Here is a 23,893-nt window from a genome sequence, read left to right on the forward strand (position 1 = left end):
CTCCCCTTTACTCAATGAGGACCCGCAGCACCACCTGGGAGCTCCTTAGAAATGCAGAACCCCAGGCCCACCCACAGTGCTCTGCCACTGCTTTTCCAGCTGCATGTGAACAAGACCCCAGGGGACTTCCAGACAAACGCAGGTTTTCCCCGACGCTGTCTGTGTTCAGGCATGCCTGGAGCACACAGGGGCCGCACCAGTGGTTCTCAAACTCTGCTCCACGTCAGAAACGCTCGGGAACTTTAAATATGCTGACGCCCAGGCCAGGCACCATGCTAATTAAATCCGACTTTAGGAACAAGACCCCGACCGAAAGTAGTTTTGAATGTTCCCGGGTGATTCTGATGTTGCAGCGCCTTCAGACCAGTGGTGCCATCGGTGGTTCTCACCAGAATCCCCGGAGAGCTTGTTAAAACCCACCACCAGGCTGCTTCCTCAGCCTCTGATTCAGGAGGTCTGGGGTGAGGCTCGAGTGTGCCCATGGGCCCCAAAGGCGGCTGGCCGGGCACCATCCCGCTTTGAGGACGTGGGCTCCCAGCCCGCCCTGCACCGCACCCTCCAGGCTGAGCGAGTGCCGGCTGTCACGAGGTGCGGTTACTAAGCCAGGTGAGGGGCTCCTAATTGCTCCTCTAGCATTCAGCCTATTTCCCCCCTTCTCACAAGGAAGTGCTGAAGGCCACATACTCCATGCTTGCTTTCCTGCCTCAGTGTCTGCAACAACTCTAAGAAATGAAGTTACTCTGCCACGACAAGTTCACAGTGAACCCTGACCTCCTGATCACAGCTTCTTCCTCCAAGAGGCCCACACACCCTCCCCAGGCACCGAAACCGCAGCCCAGAGCCACCTGAACGCTCATCTGAGCCAGCCTTGGCCATTCCCACGGTTCCATCACTCACGTCTCATTCCTTAGAATAAGCACTCTCACTTTCCCCAGGGGTTCACTGTCCACATACCCAGTAAGGTTTGTGCAGCACTTCATCTCCAGAAGTCCAGTCTGATCAAGGGCACAAGCGTAAATATCAACGCAGTGACCGTTTGCAGCAGCCCGGTTAGCAAGCATCTCATAGTGCTGCAGAGAGAGGAAAATTACCTTTACGGAACAGCAGCACCACTCACTAAGCGTGCCTTACCACACCAAAGGGAGGTGATCAAGGAGAGGAATATGCAGACAGTCTCTTTCATAACATCCAAATAAAATAAAACTGCAGTTTTCAGTCTCAAAACACTTTTAGCAGTTTTAGGGCCACCCACTCTAACCAAGGTCTCAGAACTGGGACAGATACTTAACATCAGCCGAGATCTGCAAGGTCATCTCAGCAAGAGGAACTCACTGACTACAAAGCATGGCCTCAGCAGAGCAGCTGTCACTCCAGGGCAGCCTAAACCCCACCTGGGTGACCACACTTACAGCCTTGAGCCGGGAGCACCTACCTTGGTTGCCTTTTTCATGAAGCGGGCGTTATCTTTCTCAATATCGTGCCAGGAGCGAATAGGAACCTTTAGTTCATCTCCAACCACCATGCCAGGTCCTTGGGTAGGGGGACCCCCAATAAACAGCATAATCCTGGCTCCCGTGTTTGGAAAAGTGCCCTAAAGCAGTAAGTGGCAGCATTTTAGGAACATACAGCCCACCCCAAGCATGTTTCCCACAGAAGTGCTCCGAATGTGAGTTGTCCTCAGCTGTAGTGACTACTGATGATACTGCAGCAAAACGCAGATGACACTGCTGAGAAGCAGCTTCTCTCTTCCAACCTGAGGGTCTGGCGCACTTTTATTTACTGTGATCCTGGTGCCCTAATGGGCTTGTGTTTCTCATGAAAACTCTTTGTATTTTCAAAACACCGAGGGCTCCTTCAGTGTGGATAAGAATAATCACTGAACCACGTTCTGATAAATTAACACTGCCAGCTGACTGCGGTCACAGCTGATTTTTCAGACAAGGCCAACAAACACACCTTCTGTGAGAAAGCTTGTGTGGTCCGATAGGTCCCAGTAAATTCTGAGTTACCTCCAACAAGCCAACAGCAATGGACAAAGCAACGCCAGTGGATCGCAACGGTCTCTTCCCCTGAGGTACAGGCCATGGGTCCCTCTGCAGCTCCCCAAGAAGATCAGTGAGGTTCATGTCGATCTTGTGAATGGGCTGCAGAAATCTGCATGATTTTGAATGGACACGTCAAGCCTGATTTAATAAAGTACTCTGGTCTTCAGCCTGCATGACACATAGTTACTGCTCTTCAAAATAAGTATCAGAGTAGAAAAAACTTGCAGTTTTTTTTTCCTTCAAAGTTGTCTCTAACTACAAACACAAAAAAACTCAAAGCAATTTTATTCAGCAATGTCATTTAAAGCCTAGTATATAGCAACCTGCATATGTAGCATGGAAAAAAAATCAATTTCAAATAGAAACAAATCAGTTTAATTAAATTTTAAGCAGCAAAAAAACCCTGAAGACATGCTAACATGAACTCAGTCCATGTAAGGTTCATGTACGTGGACAATCTTCATTGTTCTGAAGACTCCATTTGCGTTTCTCTTGAACCTTGGGAGTCATACAGGGAGGAACACCGGTTTCTTAGAGAAGAGGCTGTGCCAGGCACGTCAGCAAAGCATCTTATCACGTTGGCCGACTGTTAACCCAGCCCTGGGCAGCCCCAGGAGCACAGCGGGCCATGTGAACGAAGTGCCCGATCTCAGGCTTGTTAAAGGACACCCAACAGGAGCCTTTTCAGTTTCCCCAGCTTTACTTAAGAATCAAAAAGGACAAGAGCCATGTATCTAAGAAGAGGGGAATGACTGCGTACGGTGGTCTCAAAACCTCTGCGATGATACAACTCTAACAGGAAAAATATTTTGAGCAAATCTGCCCCACATGTACGTGTGTGTATATATATATATTAACTTAGTTATAAATTTTAAACGTACACTGACTTGTCATGTTTGTCATTAAACATTAAATATTGGTTAGGCTGAGTCTTTTTTTCCCCTCTAAAAATAAAAAACAAAAGCCCTCCCGCTGTCCCTCCCTCCCGCCCACGGCCACCGCTGTGCATGTGCACATCCAAGCTCACCTGCTGGAAATGGAAGGGTGCTCCTGCGGCTGTGCCGGGCGCGCTGGGTGCACGGGCACAGCAGGCTTGGTCAGGCCCAGCATGTCCTACACAAACCACAAAGACTCATTTCCCTTAACACTACAAGTGAATGACATTTTTTTCCCTTTTTCCTAATGAATTTTTAAGAAACATCCCTGCTCCTGCTTGGGGACAAGCAAGGCACTAACCTGTATCTGCTTTGCAGTTAAATCCTTCGTCCCCCGGAAGACATAACTCTTGGAAATCCCCTCACAGCTGAGTTCATGGACCTGCACCATCCTCCCAAACGTGATCAAGCCCACCAGCGCATCCGGAGGAAGGAGACTCAGGGACATCTGCAGGGATTCCTTGAGTGCTTGGAGGTCGTCTTCTTCCAGGCATGTGTCCACCACGTAGAGAAAGATCAGAGGGGACTGAGCACCTCGCTTTATGCAAAGAAAAACAGCGCAATGATCAATATACAAATAGACATAACCAGCTCTTTTTAAAAAACAAGGGAGTTCCCTGGCGGTCCAGTGGTTAGGACTCCACGCTTTCACTGTCGGGGCGCAGGTTCAATCTCTGGTCGGGGAACTAAGATCCTCCAAGCCACATGGCTCAGCCAAAAAAAAAAAGGCAAAACAGGTATGTAAGTAACAAGTCTTTATTTATACTGTCAGGGATAAAAACACCGAAACAAACCTCTACTTACCTCATTAAACGACAAGTTTTATCAAAACAAACTAGACGTAAAGACTATTTTATATCCAACAATTTATTCCACATTTTTGAACGCCAGGCATTGCTCCAGGTCCTGCGATACATCAGCGAACCAAAAGGCCAGAGATCCCTGCCTGCCTCAGGAGCTAACTTTCCGGAATGGAGAAAGGGGGAGGGATTGTGAAGGCCGGGCATGGGGGCAGGTGAGGGGGTGGCAGGGAGGCTCCACCATTAAATGGGAGGTCAGGGCAGCCTTATTAAGAAAGTAACATTTGAGCAAAAACCTGGAGGAGAGGGAGGGAGCAATACAGATACAGGGGAGAAAGCTCTAGCCTGAGGAAAAGCCAGAGCAAAGGCCCAGGGGCACGTCTGTTCCCAGCACGCTTGAGCAAAGTCAAGGAGGCCCATTTGGCTGAACAAGGACCCTAAAAGAAGCTGAGGTCAGAGAGGTAACACGGCCAGCTAACACAGAACTCTGAAGACCGTCTATTACTCCAGGTGAAAAGGTAGCCATTTTTGCCACTGGACGTTTCTGAACACAGACCTAATGTGATGTTTTTAAAGGGTTACCCTGGCTGCTGGGTGAAGAATAAAATATAAGTGAGCAAGGGTAAAGTCAGGGAGAAGAGCTAAGAGACTGCCCCAATAATTCAAGTGAGAGGCAGGGGCTGGCCCAGGACAGGAGCTGTGGGGAGAAAGAAGTGGCTGGATTCTGGATCAAGTGTGAATATCGACTGCATGGGATTTCCTAACGGATTAGATACGGAATGTGAGAAAAAGAGAGACGTCAAGGATGAATCTAAGATTTCTAAGCTGAACAACTAGAAGATGGGGTACCATCAACTGAGATGGACAAGGCTGTGGAGGGTGGGTTTTGAACTGAATCAGTGCTACCTTTTTGGTAGCCTTCTATGGAGACGGGAAAACAATGCCAACACGTGCACACGTGCCATGACCTAATGTTCAGGATCCTGTGGGCCTCACAGCTTTAAATCGTCCAGACAGGCAAGAGACACAGAAGACAAAGTATTTCAAAAGAAGCTCAATTTAACACTGCTCCTTAAATGCGCAGCAAACAATTACCTGTATCACGTACTCAACTGTAGAAAACTGGGGCATCAATTCAGCAGGCTGATTCACCTCAGATATGCCTGCATAAGCCGGAGGAAACTGTAGAGAAGAAAACAAAACAATGCTTCATGAGGGCTGAAAGATATATTATGCCTTTTATTTTCCATTTATAAAAATAGTAAATAACCACATATTAATTCTGAAAGCATAAAATGTAGAACATGTTACTAAAATACAAAAATCAGAATTTAAGGGACTTCCCTGGTGGTCCACTGGGTAAGACTGTGTGCTCCCAATGCAGGGGGTCCAGGTTCAATCCCTGATCGGGGAACAAGATCCCGCATGCATGCCGCAACTAAAAGTTCTCATGCCGCAACTAAAGATCCTGCATGCTGCAACTAAGACCTGGGGCAGCAATCAAGCAATCAATCATTTTTTAATCAGAATTTAAAATCTATAACCCCGCTCTATATCTATATCACATTGGAACTTTTTCTTAATGCAGTTTTAGGTTATCTTGTAATTTCTAAATCATTAAAACACACACTATTAAAAACCATTTGAAAATTGTTGCCCTGCAAATTAAGGGCTGAAATTTTAGCTGTCTCATCAATAATCTACATGGAAGACTAAAGCTTTTATTTGGGTTTACTACTCTAGCTGCTATCAATAAAGTAATACATGTTCACTGTAGAAAAACTGGCCAGTACAAGAAAAATATAAGATAAAAGATACAAACCCCCCGTGCTCCTGTCACCTGGAGGCAGCTACTGTCAACCTCTCAGTGTATTTCCTTCCACACTTTTTCTACTTAAGCACAGCTGAGATCACCTTATACACACAATTTTGCAACCTGCTTTTTGGTGCTTAACATAATGTCATAGGTGTTTCCTTTCATTTTTTCTCTACAAACATTTTAAATTTGTAGCTTGTACATTGATTTTTTTCCCCAATCTTTAAAAATCGTGGTAAATTTTACCATCTTAATCTTTTTTCAGTGTACAGTTCAGTGGTCTTAAACACACTCATAACGTTGTGCACCCATTTCCACCATCCATCTCCAGAACTTTTTTCATCTTGCAAAACTGAAACTCTGAACCTATTAAACAGTAACTCCCCATCACCCCCACCCAGCCCCTGGCAACCACCTCTCTACCTTCTGCCTCTATGAATTTGACTGCTCCGAGTACCTCATACAAGGGGGATCATACAGTATTTGTCTTTTGTGACTGGCTTATTTCACTCGGTAATATCATTAAGGTTCGATCACGTTGTAGCATAAGTCAGGACACCTTGCATTTTAAGGCTATTAATATTTCATTGAACATACAGACCACATTTGCTTATCCATTCACCCGTCAGCAGACACTCGGATCAGTCGCAATGTTTTAGCTATTGTGAATAATACTGCTAGGAACATGAGTGTTTAAGTATCTCTTCAAGACCCTGCTTTCAGTTCTTTTGGGTATATATCCAGAAGTGGGAATGCTGGACCATTTGGTAAACATCATTAATGATTAGTGACGATGAGTATCTTTTTATCTGCTTATTGGTCATCTGTCTATCGTCTTTGGAGAAATATCTATTCAAGTCCATTGTCCATTTCTGAGTTGGGCTTTCCTGTTGTTGAGTATTAGGAGTTCTCTATATATTCTGAATATTAATCCCTTATTAGACACATGATTTGCAAATATTTTCACCCATTCTATGGGTTGGACTTTTACTCTGTTGACATTGACTTTAGATGCCTTATAATTTTAACAATAAATTACATTAAACAGACTTCAATTCTGAATATAATAGGGTGTAGGAATGTTTTTAAGATCTGCATATACTTCTGAATCGCCCACGGAGATAAATCTTGTATGGTATCTGCTTCTAACTCCCAAGACTACACTTAAAAGTCATCAACTGCACACTGGTCTCTTCACCACTGGACTCAGTGTGTGCTACCTAAGAATGAGACAGTTAATCAATTATGACCAAATATAAGAATAAACAAGTGGATGTTATTAATATCTTAAGATCTGCTAGAGCACTATATATTATGTTGGGCATAATTATTTTCTAACAGCTTTATTGAGGTATAGTTTATATACCATAAAATTCACCCATTTTAAATGTACAATTCAACGATTTTTAGTAAATGCACAGAACTGTGCAATAATCACCATAATCCACTTTTAGAACATTTCCTCCATAGGCACAGTTAATTTCAAAGAAAAGTCTCTCTCATCGTTTGTGAGCTCCTAGTTTAGTAGTTAAAAATGTTTAAATCAAAACAAGATCAACTTGACCCTAAAAGTTAGAAAGATCAGAAAATGAAAATCCAGTAATGCACACTATCCAATTAGAATAAACTGAAGTCAAATGTGATATAAACACCTTATCTGTTTTCTAGGGTAACATACTCAGTGCTTACAGAAAACCTATTTAAAAAAAAAAAAAAGGAAATCTATGTCCCCTCCACAGCAAAGACAAAGACTCATATAATGAAACTGAATGACCATTCAAAACAAAAATCACATATGTTCAACATTCAATATTAGGCTTAAGAAATATCACCTTGACAGGTGTCCTGTGCCAGGGCAGACACAAATTCAACCTCACTTAATTTTTTTCAGAGTAGGACAACTAAATTGAAACACAGGAAATACTTGTAAAATAATTACAGTTCACATACCTGATTTCTTTGGAAACAGAAATTACAAGCCCAAAGCTTTGCTCGATAATCAACCTGACTGTGAGAAAAATAAATATTATAACCAGATACCGTTTTCATTTTTAAGGTAGAAAGCATTTAAGTGTAAACTTCTTGTTCAGTAAATCACACGGGTGTGTTCCTGTGTGGGTGCCTCAATGGATGAAGGTATGCAACACATTCTCTGCAGCTAGAGTTCTGGCTGCTGAGTGCACCGAAAGGTTCCTTCAAGCAGCAACAATGAACAACTACTAAATCCTTTTTGCTCTTTTCCGATTTCCTAGATAATATTTAGAAGTTCATGAGTTATAAAAATTATAGGTTATTTCCTTTTGTCCTGTTATCTAAACATAGTCTTTATGATTTTTCTAATGTCTTTATTGTTCAAATATATGAAACTATGAAATTTTAATACTAAAAGGACATTTAACACATAGGAAAAACAACTCAGACTTTAACCACACTTCGTTCACTTGAAGAAGTTGAGCAGAATGCTTCTGGGTTGATACACTTCCTAGAACTGGTTCAAGATAATGCTTTATAGTTGCTTTCCCCCCCTTTCTACGTTTAGAAAATTAACGATCAGCTATTATTTTAAAAGAGCAGCATCACTTTATACATGGGCACACCAAGTAAGAGCAAGGAGAATGAAGTAAAAAATGTTCCCTCATATAAAAATTTTATCTTTTAAAGAGCATTTATGACACTCTTCACTTGTTTAAAAATTCTTTCAAAGAGTGCCCACATTTAAGAGAAGTATCATAGGTCACTATTTCAGGCACAAAAAAGTTACACTTAACAATAAAATCATCAAGAGTTCAAATTTCTTCTGCCTATTACCTCTTCCTGCCATACAGCACCACCATACCAGGTAGGTACAACAAAACTCTCTAAAGCTTTTGGATTTTTTTTGGAAAATGCTGTAAAAGGCACCAATAAAATCAACAGTTAAGGCAAAAGCAAGCTGAAAATCAGAAAAACAAGAAATTACAAATCCTTTCCCTCTACCTCCACCTCATTCCCATAAGTTCTAATTCTACCTGGAATATCAGGCCAGGGAGATTTCCACAAGCATTCATCACCTAAGACTCTCACCATTTACTACTCATCTCAAATTTGACATCTTGCCCAACTGAGTCACTTTTAGGAGAATCACGGGAAAGTCATAATTTAGTGTATTCATCATTTTTACTAGTTTTTAAAAGAATTCATACCAAAGTGGATTGAGAATGGCTTTGCAAGTTGGCCTGCTGCAAAGCACTGGTTCATACTGTACAGGCGGCAGGTCTGGACGTTCTTTCAAAGGAGTAAGGATACAAGCCAGGGGAACAACCATTCTTGTAGCCTCGAGACGGCTGGAAGGCCACACATTCCAACTAAAACGCACGCCATCGCGTTCTTCATTCTGCTGAATGAATTCCAGGTATGTTGCCATTGTCTAAAAAAAAAAAAAACTAAAGATAAAGTTTAATTGTATGTGAAATTCTCAACTGAACTTCAAAAAAAGATGACCGCCTAACACCACGTTTCTTAAACACTTAGTCTGGAAGAACCTGTCACTGGAGGATGACAACATCTCACTTCTCTCTGACCCACAAGAGCCAATTAACTTCACAGCTACCTCTCCCATTCCTTTCTCAACCCTCCTTTCTAGCCCTTAAAAAAAATAAAAGGGGCGGGAGGTTTACAATCATTTGGTCATCTCTAAGCTGCATGTAGGTGAATAATAGTAATTTAAATCTCCTCTTAGATCACATATCATCTCAGCCAAGCCAATTTCAGCCCCGTGCTCAAGGGTTAAGTCTCAAACCCTGTTTCAGCATCCAGCTACCTTCCTCCCTGACCCCCTTTCCTCCTTGCTCTATTCGAGTAAATACTGTATTATAATTTACATTCCAAGAGATCTTGGTTTTGTGCCCTTTCCCTCCTTCCGTTAATTATGGAGAAAAGAACTGGATACTGAAGAGCGAATCCTATTCAAAACGAGAACAGCTACCAGTTCTTAGCCAAGGTACTTCTACTTGGGATCACCAATATTACAAAGGCACACATGCTATTATGCTAAGTGAGTTCCTCACCAGCTCCTGTCCCCTCACCACAGTCGCTTATGCTCAGGCCTTGGAAGATTCCAGTTACTAAAACAGCCATTCAGACTAAGTACATTTTTCAAACCCAGATAATGCCAACTGTTTACATCCTGTTTACATTCTAAAATCTAGGCTAACACACACTTCAGCTATTAGGGTTCAAGGGAACAAAACTCTCAAGAACAATGGGAAAAAGGCAAATTAAAGAATCTATTATAGGGCTTCCCTGGTGGCTCAGTGGTTAAGAATCCGCCTGCCAATGCAGGGGACACGGGTTCGAGCCCTGGTCCGGGAAGATCCCACATGCCGCGGAGGAACTAAGCCCGTGAGCCACAACTACTGAGCCTGCGTGCCACAACTGCCGAAGCCCACGCACCTAGAGCCCATGCTCCGCAACAAGAGAAGCCACCACAACAAGAAGCTCGCGCACAGCGACGAAGAGTAGCCCCCGCTCACCGCAACTAGAGAAAGCCGGCGCGCAGCAACAAAGACCCAACACAGCCAATAATAAATAAATATTTTTTTTAAAAAAAACTCTGTTATATAAGTGGCCTCTAGTGCTCACTTACGCAATGCTGAATAACGATTGTCGCCAAGCTATTTTGAGAAGTGCCATACTGTTAATTTGGACTAAGGGAACACAGGGCTATAAATGCAAATGAATTACTCTATTACACACAACGCGGACCACAAAAATTCCAAATGTTTGTTCCAACTGAAACTCTAAGGCATCTATTTGTTATCTCTGGCAAAAGCGGGAAACTGTAGCTCTGTGTACACAGAAAACACTTCTGCAGCTTCCTGGCTAGTAAAGGGTAATTCAAGTGGGAATGAAAGCAAGTTCTAACATCCCAATTCTCAGCAAGCACCTCGGCAGACTTCATTAAGTGGCTGTTTTCCTTCTCAAAACAGTTCATTATTTAAGGCACTATCTCCATCCCATGTCCTCAGGCATCCACATATTAAAACCTGCGCTCTCCATTTCCCACTGCCTCTTCCGCTCACTCCCTCAAGAGCATGGATTCTTAACTCTGGGCACATAGCCAACAGGGGACTTCACAGGGTCAATAAGTCCTCTGAAACTGCATGCAAAATTGTGTGCATGAGCCAAGGTGCATTTTTCTAGAGACACGGGTCTACCACTAACACCATATTTTCAAAAGGGAACGCTTTCAGAATAGGTTAACAAATGAATGAATGAATTAATGAATAAGTAAAACTGTAAAGAACCTGTAGACGTATCTGCCAAAAAAAAAAAAAATCTGTACCATTCATTCCACCTTAAGGCATGACTTTTCAGGACACAACTAAGGTAAAGCAAGGTTTAATCCTTAAAGGGAGTCCAAAGACCTGGGTTCTAGCTCCGGCTCTGTCACGAAGCATAAGTCATTTAACCTGAATCTCGAGTTCCTCAACTGTAAACTGGATGTTGGGTCCTTCCGTCCCCCGCGACTCCGAGGGATCCTGCGCCAGAATCCGGCCAGCCGGCCGCCCCACCTGGCCGGGACCACGTCACTCTCAGCAGACCCCTGGGTCTTCGGGCCCTTCAGCTCCTCTGACCGCCGGGAAAAGGCCTCGCCCCAGGAGGAACCCACCAGCCCCTAGCAGAGACTCCGGTCCCGGCCCTCGGCCTCTCATAACCTGTGCTTCCCACTCACCTAGCCGGAGCCGCTGGCCGCAGCCGCACGCACCCACCACTGCAAGCGCCGGGCTCCAGTTCCTACCACCAAGTCCAGCTCAGCCCTAAGCCGATTGGTTAGCGCCCTGTGCGTCACGCCACGGCGCCGTCCGCTGGCCAATCAAAGAGCGCCTCCCCGGCGGGCGAGCGGAAGCAAGGAACTTAGAAAGGCTGCGCCGCCATCTTGGAACAGGGCAAGACAGACGTGGTTGGCTCTTCAAAATCACAATTACTCAGAATACACGTTTCTCCACGTTCACCTCTAAACCTTTCTGCTTCACGAAACACCGGCGCCTAGGGAACTGTTTCCTAGGCGCAGCCAGCGCGCCTCAGGAGCTCGCCCTACTCCAATAAGACGTCCGCTCGCTTCAGTGGGAAGTCCCTTTCATCGCCTTAGTTACCGGGAAGCGAGAACGTTGACGTGTGGCCCCGGAAGAGGGCGGGGCTCCTCGCTGAGGAAACCGAAGCTGGCCGGAAGGAGGTGTCGGCGCGTAGAAAGGGGCGAGGCTAAGGGAGCGTGAGCCTTGAGCGTGGGGACGCATGCGCGCAGGAGTCCTGTCAGTTAAACAGGTGTAGTTATTCTTCCTCACCTTGCAGGGTTTCCTGCCCTCGTTCGCGCACAGGTGCCTTCCGGCTCTCTGCGGAGCCAGGCGTTAGCGCACAGGCTAATCGCTCTCGATCCCTGTCATCCTTCCATGAGAAGGTGAATAATTGGGAACTGTCGTAGTCAAACATTTTAAGAGACTAACAAAACACCAAACTGCATAGAGCACGGCTTTCTACAGCCACCATGGCCGTTTTACCCCTTCTTATAAGTGGCAAAACTGAGCACGTTTATTAATCTGACCCAGAGATATAGCCCGTCTGTAGCATACAAAAATAAGCAAAATTATATAAACTTAAAAGTATGCTTAAAGCATATCAAGGCGTCCAAGAATTAATTAGCTCAATTTAATATTAGTACAAAGTTTTAAGTGACTAACAAATCATAGAAATTAGTTTTAAGTCGATTGCTATGAAATTAATTGCTGTTAATACAAAAATTTGTCGAATAATGGTTCAGTTTTATTGAACAAGTTTACACTTTTCGTGTATCTAAAGCATTATGTAAGTAATAGTAGGTTTTTTAATACTTAAACTGGTGTAAGTTCAGGAAGTTCAAATCAATTATTCTCTCAGTAAAGAGACACACTCAATTAAGATACAATACACATTTGTATCATACTTCACAGTGAGAAAATGTTACCAAGTCCAAGCTGGTGCTGCTTGCCGCACAACAGGCCAACTGAGAGATGAGTTGGGGCAAGGACTAGCGACTCTATTCGGAAAGTCGCAGACCCAGGAGCCTGGTTCTGACCTCGGGTGGCCTCGGCCTGCAGCGGCTTGAAGCAGGATTTCGGTTCCCTGCCAGAGATTGAAGTCAGGCCGTGGCAGTGAGAGCGCTGAATCCCAGCCACTAGACCACCAGGGACCAGTGGCCAGTGACAAGGCCCCGGCCCGTCAGCTGTGTAGAAATGAACTTCTACATAGAGACGAAAAGTAGTGAAGCAAGTAAAGTGTTTATTAAGAGGGAAAAGGGTACAGTACATGTGGAGAGCCACACGGGCGGGCTCAGAGAGGGAGTCACGCCCTCGTGGCAGTCTGAATCACTTTTATGGGGCATTTCTTCATGGTTTCTTCTGACCAATCATCTTGCTTTGCCTGGTTCTGAGACTGAATTTGGTATATCTCAGGGTCCTCCCCTGTGTGGGTGCGCATCTCTTAGCCAAGATGGATTCTAGTGAAGAGGCCTATAGGTAGTTGACGTCACATACTAGGAGGTGGCGCCCCCTCCCTTTTTGACCTCCAAGGAGCCTTTCTGCACATGTGCAGTCGGGGAGGTCTCCTTGACTTTGAGAATGAGGAATATGTGGTCTTTTATCTCTTATCTGGGCAGGGCCCAGCCTCCTCCATCATCCTGCTTTTATGGAGTTTCTGCTATTATGGAGTTTCTGTCCGCAGGGGAGAAACTGTTCAGCCTGGGGCCTATTTACCTCCTGCCTCAGTTCCGGCCAGACTCAGCAGGGGATGTGTTAATTTCCTTTTTCCTGCAGCCATTCACAGGGGGGCCTGGTCAGGATGTTTCCTGTGAGCTAAACAAAGGTATTTTAGCTTAACACTCCGGCATGGGAGGCAGAATTCCTCGAGTTTGGCCATTATGTATACTTTAAGCTGTAGGCAACATCCCTTTAGTGATTAACTTGAAGCAAAAGCAATAGAATACAAAGGTTAAAGTAAAAGAAACAGATCCAATGTGGCGTCAGATTTATTCTTCTCTTTTACAGAAAGACATTGCTGTTTTTTTTTTTTAACCAAACATTAAGAAAAAATCATTTGCCAAAAATTTGCTTGACTTATTTGAACCTGGATTCCTAGTACTAGAAATTACTGTAAGAAGGATTTTTTAAAATCTAGCACATTAATGTATTAGAAGTTTAATTTCCTAATTTTAGGAATAGTGAATTTTAGGAATAGTTGATTTATGTGACTGTGTAGTTATTTTGATAGGCATTGGGAAGGAAGAAAATTTCCTCCTTCCTTCTAGGTTCTTCTGGCTGGCCTAAGAATTAGATCGACATGAGACAGATTAACAGCAGAAAATGAAACAGAAATTTAGTAACATGTATACATGGGAGAGACCTAGGGAAAATGAGTAACTTGCCAAAATGTTTTAAGTCCTCACCTTAAAAACCATCCTCAGCTGAAGACAATAGAGGATATTGAGGGTGGGGAGTCAGTTATGGGAAGTCACCAGGAAAAGCACAGTAAACAAGGGTAAGGTTGTTGAGCAGATTTAAGTCACTGGCTTCTCCACTGATAACTTTATAGAGATGTGGTCATCCTCTTCCTGGTACAGAGAGGGAGACAACCTACAAATGGAGATTTCCCTTACAAATGTAAATGTGTCTTACAAAAGGATAATTCCTACTTGGCTAAGAGTTTTTTCCACATCTGCTGTTTCTTAGAAAATAACCAGCTTAAAATAATTAATATGGCAAGAGGCAATGAGAACAAAGCTTCTTTAAAAGATGTAATAATCGAATTTGTTAGAACTCCCTAAAGTTAATAAACCATTTCACACTCTTACAACAAGAGGTGAAGACCTTTGCGATTACAGCCATGAAGGCATACAGATGCACAAACACAGAGAGTGTAAAACAAAGAATGTTGTCTGCCATCCAGTTCTATAAGGATCAAGTCATGAGCCACTGCAGCCGCTGACCCACAATACACGCTGAAAGGAATTCAGTACAAAAACCAGGATGAACCATTCAGTGTTTTGGATATAGGGGCCCCTAGATATGCTAGTGAACACAAGTTGATGTGCCTGACGCAGAGCGAGGCCAAACAATATTGAAACGTCAGAGTTTAGAGCAGAGAAAGGTTTATTGAAGGGCTGTGCAAGGTAATGGGTGGCTCATGCCCCCCCAAAACCCGGAAATGCCCCGAAGGGTTTCAGCAAAGCCTTTTTTTTTTTTTTTTTTAAGAACTAGTGTTTGAGTCCTAATTTTCTTTTTGTTTTTTGTTTTGTTTTTTGCCATGCCGCGCTGGTATTGACTGTTATTGGCTGATATTGACTATTCTATTAGGAACTGTTTTGAAATTAGGAGCCCTCAACAAAGAAAACGGGTTGTGTTCTGCTTCTTTGAAACTAAAACATACTTTTCTATACAAATATCAGTTAGTCTAGGTAAGAGATAACACATTCTGGGCTGTCACAAATAAGGGGGGGGAAATGGAAGCGCCAGTAAGAGGCAAGTGAAAGGTGACTTACAGCTGCTGGAAACCCGCAAGGTTTGTCTGCGGCTGCCCTGTGCAATACGGAACCAGAAGCTCAGTGGGTGCGCTCTTGGCGCTCCAGAACTACAATTCCCAGAATGCCACGGGCAGGTTCCCAGGTCGCGCTCTGAGCGCCTCAGGTCGGCTGCATTCATGGCGGCGCCCTGCAAGGCGGTGATCGTCCCCGGGAACGGGGGCGTGGATGTGGCCACCTACGGCTGGTACGGCTGGGTGAAGAGGAGGCTGGAGCAGGTAGGAGACGCGCCTCGCTGCACTGGGAAGTCGGCCTGGCGCGGGAGAGGCCGGAGGGCTCCCCGCTCCCACTCGCTTGTGCAGAGCCCTGCCGGGAACCCCGTCTTAGACTCTACAAGTAGTGGAGAAAGTTCGGCTAGTGAAGCAGCCCGGAGGGCTCCTCTCAGGGCTCAGAGTACAAGCTCCACCTCTAGAAACTAGAGACCGAGCCCGCTCCCCGTATCTCCTGCGGGTTCAGATCTGGGACTCCCAGATAATTCTACACCTGTCTTCTCTCTGTCTCGGATTTTTAAACATTTTAATATGTAATATTAATATTTACAAAGGATGTATGTAACACGTACGTACATTATGAAGCATAATGTAATCAATACTTGAGGGTCCCTCACCAAACTGAAATCTAGAACATTATCAATACCTTCAGAGCCACCTGTATGTCCCTTCATCCCGTTTCCCTGCCATATGAAATTTTTAAAATTTGTTTCGCTTTTAAAAATTAATGTACTTTTCAATCTATGTATGTATCCTTTAAGCAATATATTGTTAAATTTGGCCTCTTTGTGAGCTTTATAAAAATGGCATCTAACTGCGGGTTGTCTTGTGCATCTTGATTTTTTTTTTTAAACCCTCTTCCATAACTAGGCAATAAGACTGTTTCCTGAGTTGCCAACCTCTAGAGCTCTAGACTGGGTCTCTAGAATAAAATTCCAGGCTTGTGGCTGAGAGCCATGACTCTACAAACCAAAAGGTCAGGGCTGCAGCTGTCCAAGAGGATTGGATCTCCAACTTTCTGTACCACGTTTATGAACCACATTTTACCTACTCCCTGGAGCATAGTCTGATTGGCTCCAGGTCAGTTTGTCTAGAATCTATTATGCCCTCTCTATATGTACATGCCAGTGGTGATAAATGTACATGTGCAGATGCACATATAAAGAGATCTACAGATCTGGCTAGATAGAGAACTACAGACAGATGGAGTTTATGAGGAGGGATTGTATATTCATATGGAATCCTGTAGCACTTACCCACTTCATTTCATGATATAATCAACTACTTATTGAATTGATAAAGCTCATATCAGGTGTCTCATTTCTTATTAGCAAAGTATTAGTTGTAATTAAGCTCTTTATTATAGCTTTTTTTCTCCCCCTCATATCATAGATACCTGGTTTCCAGTGTTTGGCTAAAAACATGCCTGACCCAAGTAAGTTTTTTAAACGTGTCTTTAAAAAGCCTCCTCTTATTGGGTTTTGATCTTGCCATTTTCCGGTAGAGAAGAGGAATATCCTAGCAGAGAAGCCTAAGGGAATACGTACCTCAGAGTGAATGATGGCAAGTATTTGGGGGAGGAGGGTGCAAACCAAAAACCATGATAGAAAATTCTAGAAAGGATCAAGAAGAGCACCTGGGCTCAGAAGAATTTAATTTTCAACTTTGTAAGCAACGGATTTTCCCTTCTATAAGTCAAATATTTTCAGGCAAAATTTATGGGTGTTTCATTTGAGGCAGAGGTATGACAAAACTTACAGCATCTCTATGAGATCCTAATATTAGAAAATGTAACATGGCCACTTTTGTTCTGAGTGTGCCTATGACTTGTCTCAGGAAATTCCTTTTGGGAAGAAAGAATATATATGGACATGAACTTGAGAGACAATATTGTCAAGAGGATTTTTGTTTTTAAGTTGGAAAGTTTACATTAAACTTCAGAGTTATATTTTATTTCCTTAGTATTTCCTTTCAAGATAATGCTAAAAAATAAAAACAAAACTATTTACCAAAACTACAGATTTCAGTCTTTCAGACAGCAACACATAGAACTTTGGCCCTATTAAAACAGCCCCATCCCGCATTGTGGCCCTGCGGTTTGGAGTGGTCCTCTGTTAGAAAGGTGGGCAGCGTTGGACTGAGACTGTCCCTGTTGAGTGACGGACTCTTTCTTTCCCCTGAACCTTAGTCACAGCTCGAGAGAGCATCTGGCTGCCCTTCATGGAGACGGAGCTGCACTGTGACGAGGAGACCATCATCATAGGCCACAGTTCTGGGGCCATTGCAGCCATGAGGTGTGGTCCTTATTGAATTGTCACCATCCCCCCTACCCCTGTGGGCTCCAGTCAAGCTTGCTTGGGAAAGACTTCGTGCACATCTTAAGTTTCCACTGCAGAGGGGACAGTGAGTGGTAACGTGATCTCTCCTAATTCCTTCCTGGTTTGGTTAGTGGATTAAAAAGATACTTTGCTCTTACTGGGATACAGTGACCCTTTTAAAACACAAGTGCCTCCAAACCCCAGCGGCTCCCGTCACCCTCAGAAGAACTTCTCGGCCTTCAAGCCCCCCGCCCGCCGTGTCGTCTCCGCCGTCTCCCCTTCGCTTCCCCCAGCCTGGTTTACAGACCTCAGTGCAGTTCCTTGAACACGCCGAGCGTGTGCCTTCCTTAGGCCTGTGCTTGCCACTGTTCTCCCTGGACTCTCTGTCCCCAGACACCTGCATGGCCTTCTCCTCTCTAGGTCTCTGCTCCAGTCGAATGTAAGCTCCATGAGGGTGGGGCTTTGCTCACTCTGACACGAAACCCCGGTGCCTGGCAGAGTGTCTGGCATATGGTAGGCGCTGATAACTCCCCGTTGGAGGGTGGAGGCTGTTACCCGCACTGCCCTCCACCCCCCTCCCCCCCGGCTGGCCTCAGCCCCCAGGGGTCATGGGCGCCTCCCTGCTGCTCCCCATTAGAACGTCACCCTGCAGGCTTATAAGGCCTGGAGTGTAAGGATGGAGCTGGCTGAATAGCCTGTTAGGGTTGGGTTTCCTCTGTATTTGTGGGACTGGATGACAAAGGATTATGGGTTTTTTTGTTTCTTTTTTTAAAATTAATTAATTTTTGGCTGCGTTGGGTCTTCATAGCGGTGTGCGGGCTTCTCATTGCAGTGGCTTCTCTTGTTGCAGAGCATGGGCTCTGGGCGTGCAGGCTTCAGTAGTTGTGGTGCGTGGACTTCAGTAGTTGTGGCACTTGGGCTCAGTAGTTGTGGCACACAGGCTTAGTTGCTCTGGGGCATGTGGGATCTTCCTGGACCAGGGCTCGAACCTGTGTCCCCTGCATTGGCAAGCGGATTCTTAACCACTGTGCCACCAGGGAAGTCCCAGGATTATGGTTTTTGTGTGGCTTCTTGTCCCCAGCAGCCCCTCAGGATGTCACATGAATCGATTGTCAGAGAAATCTTGCCAAGTTCCATAACCTTTCAGCCACACCTGTGGAAGCTACAAGAATAATGCTTTACGATGTGGACCTACAGAATTATGGTACATAGTGTTTACAAGCTGCCAGGGGTTGTCTGGAAAATGAAGAAAGCCCTTTATGCTGAAATCTGTGCTAACCCAAGGCCAACTGAATTTTTCGCAGGCTGCTGGCTAATAACGATGTAGCTTCTTTTAAAGACTCCTGAAATTTACCGTAGGATTGTCAGGAACCTTCTAAAAATTAACTTCTAAAGTTAAGGTGGGCAAGGAGAAAACCAGATGCTAAAGCCATGGGACCTAAGATCATAGGGGAACAGGATACAGAGGACTACCCCACAGTTACTTATTAATCACAAGGGGGAATTGTGTCTTTACAGGGGAGGGATCTGAGGGGTATCACCCTAGGGAATCTGACAGTCTCAGCAGTAATGGGACAAACTGGCATCGTGTGCCCATCATTGTGGAGGAGTGGGAAGGACACAACTTTGCCAACATAATGGTCTTGCCAAAACTGTTTCACCTCAGCCTAATCATGAGGAAACAAGTTCAGTTTAGGGGATAACGTACAAGAAAATGGGCCTCGAATTCTTAAAAGTCATCAATCTCATTTAAAACAAATTTAAAAGTGATTGAAGAGTCATGAAACCAAACGCATGATCTTTGACCAGATCTAGGATTGAAAAGATGTTTTAAAGAACGGTTTGGTACAACTAGGGAAAAATGAATACAGGTAATGTTACTGTCTTGGTGCTAAATTTATTAGGTGTAAGAATGATACTGTCGTTACATAAGAGCACAGCCGTGTTCTTAGGGGATACGTGCTCAAGTATTTAGGGGTGAACTGTAGCAAAATTAACGAATCTGGGTGCTTGTTGTTCTCACTTTTCGGTAAGTTTGACATTTTTCAAGCAAAAGATTGGGGAAAAAGTTTAGGCACAAGAACAAAATACCAACCCTAAATCTTGCCTGGCACCAAGGCCTCCTAGAGCTCTTACCTTTCTAGGTCCTTCCTTAGCCTGGCCTCTGCTCAGTGAGGGAACTGTCTACAGGTAGCTGAGTGTCTGTTTGCCGGGCACTGTTCTAGGGAACAGGGTCACAAAAATCGAGAAGGCTCAGACCTGCCCTTGAGGGGTGCCCTTGGGGGACAGAGGTAAGACAACGCAAACAAGCGTGTGTGAGAGAGGCACAGTTCTGGGATGGTACAGTCACAGACCACTTGCATCTGTCATCTGGGTTGGGGAGGTGTCACGCCTTAGAATGCAGATTCCTGTGCCTCACTCACAATCCTCTGAATCAGATGCTCTGGGCTGAGCCTGGGAATCCACATGTTAACCGACCAAGTAATGCCGACGAATGCACACATCAAAGGGAATGATTACACTTTTTATGTTGATTCAGAAAGAATTACGGAAGAGGTTTGCACTACCTTGAAAACAGAGTAGAAACTCAGGTAGCCCAGGTGAGGTGATTAACCACCAGGCTCATATTTCTGCATTTTCCTTGCTCTTTTTCATACTAACCTCAGCAGCCTCTAGCACATGCTTTCTGTAAGCTAAATCAAATGAGTTTTGGGTGGCTTACTGACTTTCTGGGACCAGATTTAACATTAAACATCAGCTACACCATTCCTCTCTCTCCAGGTATGCAGAGACCCACCGGGTGTATGCTATCGTGTTAGTGTCTGCGTACACGTCTGACCTGGGGGATGACAATGAACGGGCAAGTGGTAAGTCTGAAGGCAGAAACCAGAAGAGCCCTTCCTGTAGCCACAGGTTGCACGCTCAGGTAGTAAAACAGCACTGTCTTCCGACAGGCTAACACAAAATCTAACAGCACATGAGGAATATTTACCACCCATCTTGAGGTATAAGTTAGGCACTCAGACAGGGCGGTGAGCCACTATCTAACCCGTAGTCTAGAACTGAACCCCTGAGCCCTATCCTCCCCCTTCACCAGTAGCTATGGTATCAAGCCCTACAGATCTGAAAACGGAAGAAGGGCTTCTAACTCACACTTGGGCTCTGACTCTCTGCGTCTCTGCCATGGTCCTCACTAGAGTGGCGAGAACAGAAAGCATCCACGACGCTGAGAGTCTGTGTGTTCCTCTCATAGGATACTTCAGCCGCCCCTGGCAGTGGGAGAAGATCAAAGCCAACTGCCCTCACATTGTGCAGTTTGGCTCCACCGACGATCCTTTCCTTCCTTGGAAGGAACAACAAGAAGTGGCCAACAGGTTGGAAGCCAAATTGTACAGATTCACTGACCGTGGCCATTTCCAGAGCACGGAGTTTCATGAACTGGTTAGTGTGGTCAAGTCCATGCTGGAAGTGCCAGGATAGCCAGGGTGGTTCCTGCTGTTCTACGTAACAACATGGGAGTAGGGCCACGATCAGATTATTAACAGATGACGATCATCTATTATCAGATGAATAGCGGGCATGCAAACCAGATCAAATTAAGGTCCAAAAAACACACACGTTTCAATGTTCAAACTAAATTACAAACAGTATTTTCATTTTCAGTAGAATCCACATCTCAAATTACTCTGACCTAAAACAGTATTTTTCCCATTCGATAAGGGACATGGGACAGCTTAACCACCCTTACCTATCCAAAGTGAGTAAGACAGAAACGAAACCCAGGTTTCCTGATCCCTAGTCCAGACTAAAACTAAACAGGTTTCATGTTATGCTGTAGGAGTTGCAGCATAACATGTCCTTAAACATGTTGAGAGAGTGACACACAAGGAGGTTGAAGCAGGGGTCTTCAGGGTCAGGCAGGGATCGGTCTAAGTCCAGACTGGCGAGGATTAGGGCGACGGGGAGAACTCCTGCTGGGCCCTGTCCGGATTGTTGCCATGTGGGAATTTGGCAAGGCATTGCCAGTTTTCTGATTTTCAAGGAAAGAAATTAATACACTTTGTATTTAGGGACCATAAGTGTGTGTATATATAATCCACATGTACATGAATTACGTTCAGTCTACAGACATATGGGTTATGTTAGTTGGCAACTACAGCGTAAATAAAAAATCTGCAAACATGGCAAGACACAAAGTCCAAGCCATCCATGTGTGACCTCTGCTGTAAGTATTCACTTAGCCAGTGCTTTGGAGCTTGAGAAAAGCCTGAGAAATAGACATGACGTCAAAGGATGAAATCATGGGAACAGTTTGGATTTTGTTACAAAGTCTTAAATATTTTTAAAAATGATCTTTCCGTATCTCAAATTTTGTTCTGTAAAGTGTTCTACCTTTTAATTTCCATGGTCCTTTATATCTCTTTCAGCATCATTCCATGATTTTTCTTCTAATCATACTCCCTCAAAAAAACCCTTTTTCATTTTCCAACGTTTTTTGGCTATTATTATCCCCAAGTAACATCTCAAAACAATTTCTAGTAAATTCACACCTGATATTTGCTGCAATAATGTGAATTCCCACACTGTTCATACGTAACGAAAATTCAAAGCCATCATTTGAACCTGAAAAGGCTTTTGATTTCTAAATGTGCTCAAAAAATGTCAGGAGAGATTCGCTAAATTTTTAGCAGCAAGTATCTTAGGGGATGGGAATTTTGGTAGTTATGGTGTGGTGGACGTCTCCTTTTTACATTATACACCTGGGGATTATTTGAATTTCTGCACTGTGTCTTACTTTTATAATTAAAAATAAAGATTAAAAACAGTTTATTTGACAAGTTAGTGAAAAACAAAGTAGATAAATCCATTGAATACTTTTCTTAGAGAAGCTGTTTAGCATTGACTTGACCAAGCCTATAATCAAAGCTTGATTCTATTTGAATTATTTGGAAGTAGTCATTGTTCTACGTATTCTCTGCCTTGTTTTCTGAAGTCCTTTCTTAAAAAAATTTACAAACTTATACAAATAACAGTTCATAATACTTTATTGTCCTCTTCCTCTGTAGAAAAAAACAAATATATACAATTGAGAAATAATTTGATATTCTTCATTCCTATAAAAATAACTTGAATATAGAGGCATACGATGGTTGAGTTGGGCTGATAGTACGGTAACCAGTAACCACAGGGCGCCAGCAAAGAAAACGTTCAGTTCTTCATTCACAGAAGCCACGGTTCAGGTGCTCACCAGCCATGGCTGACTAGTGGCTTCCTTACTGGACACAGATATAGAGCATTTCCATCCTGATAGAAGGTTCTATTGGACAGCACCGCACTAGAGCGCGTGTTACATGCTTCCCTCACCCACCACCAACGTAGAAGTGACTCAACTTGAAGTTACTTTTGAAGTTACTTTTGTTTGACTAGTTTGCTTAGTTGATCACCATAGAAATTATGATCCCATAAAACTTACTCATCACCAAACTAAGAGATCAGAGGAGTTTCAGGGAAGAACCCCACATGGACTATTCATTTAAACCGTCAAATTATGGCCTTTCATGATTCTCTGACTCTCTACAGATCTTTATAAAGCAGAGAGGGGCCTTGATAGACTCTAGGGAATATCTATTTTCAGGTGAGCAAAATACCTTACACTAAATGGAAATCAAGTGTAAGGTTAGGACTTCACTTACAATTTGATTTTTTGGTGTTGTCGTGAGTCTAGAGCACCACAATTTGTTTTGGTCAAAATTTACTCCTGTAGGGTAAATACCCATTTAATGGTCAACAGAGGTGCTGTATTTTAAAATTACTGTCTCGGGGCTTCCCTAGTGGCTCAGTGGTTAAGAATCCGCCTGCCAATGCAGGGAACACGGGTTCGAGCCCTGGTCTGGGAAGATCCCACATGCCGCGGAGCAACTAAGCCCGTGCGCCACAGCTACTGAGCCTGCGCTCTAGAGCCCGCGAGCCACAACTACTGAAGCCCACGCGCCTAGAGCCCATGCTCCGCAACAAAGAGAAGCCACCACAATGAGAAGACCGCGCACCACAACGAAAAGTAGCCCCCGCTCGCTGCAACTAGAGAAAGCCTGCGCGCAGCGACAAAGACCCAACGCAGCTTTAAAAAAATTTTTTTTAATTTAAAAAATAAATGAATTTTTAAAAAATTATTGTCTCTATCCTTCTTTAGTTAATATTCAGAATGAAAAACATGCTAAGGGAAAAAAGTTTATAGGGGCTCTTTATTCTGGTAGGCAAGGAATACTTTTGTTTTAGCCACTAATTGTAAACTTTTTAAAAAAAATCTCTGGCTGTCAAGATATAGTACAAAGTCTGTATTTAAAACACAAACTGCTTCCTTCGTTCCACTTGTAAGTCTCCTCCAAGCTCAGTTTTGTCATTA

General features: G+C 44.0%; 2 protein-coding genes across 4 annotated transcripts in view; one reads left to right on the top strand and one right to left on the bottom strand.

Annotated features, from left to right (window-relative positions):
• Nucleotides 1–11,793, bottom strand: part of SEC23B (SEC23 homolog B, COPII coat complex component) — a 38,394-nt gene extending 26,601 nt beyond the window's left edge. Inside the window, exons 1-9 of one of the 3 annotated variants that reach the window (XM_059896904.1) lie at nucleotides 11,731–11,793; nucleotides 8,779–9,002; nucleotides 7,547–7,604; nucleotides 4,876–4,962; nucleotides 3,282–3,518; nucleotides 3,073–3,158; nucleotides 2,010–2,154; nucleotides 1,433–1,591; nucleotides 955–1,070 (exon numbers count right to left, since the gene is read on the bottom strand). In XM_059896904.1, coding sequence (XP_059752887.1) covers nucleotides 955–1,070; nucleotides 1,433–1,591; nucleotides 2,010–2,154; nucleotides 3,073–3,158; nucleotides 3,282–3,518; nucleotides 4,876–4,962; nucleotides 7,547–7,604; nucleotides 8,779–8,999 — 1,109 coding nt within the window. In that variant the 5' untranslated portion in view covers nucleotides 9,000–9,002; nucleotides 11,731–11,793. The other 2 variants (XM_059896903.1, XM_059896905.1) reach the window with 2 other exon arrangements.
• A 3,470-nt stretch (nucleotides 11,794–15,263) lies between these two features.
• RBBP9 (RB binding protein 9, serine hydrolase) lies at nucleotides 15,264–22,318 on the top strand. Its single transcript, XM_059895885.1, has 5 exons — nucleotides 15,264–15,400; nucleotides 16,565–16,607; nucleotides 17,361–17,466; nucleotides 20,272–20,357; nucleotides 20,744–22,318. Exons 1-5 carry the CDS (start codon nucleotides 15,302–15,304, stop codon nucleotides 20,968–20,970), a joined length of 561 nt encoding a protein of 186 aa, XP_059751868.1. The 5' UTR covers nucleotides 15,264–15,301; the 3' UTR covers nucleotides 20,971–22,318.
• The last annotated feature ends 1,575 nt before the right edge of the window (nucleotides 22,319–23,893 follow it).

Source organism: Balaenoptera ricei, chromosome 15 (assembly GCF_028023285.1).
Source record: "Balaenoptera ricei isolate mBalRic1 chromosome 15, mBalRic1.hap2, whole genome shotgun sequence".
Lineage (NCBI taxonomy): Eukaryota > Metazoa > Chordata > Mammalia > Artiodactyla > Balaenopteridae > Balaenoptera > Balaenoptera ricei.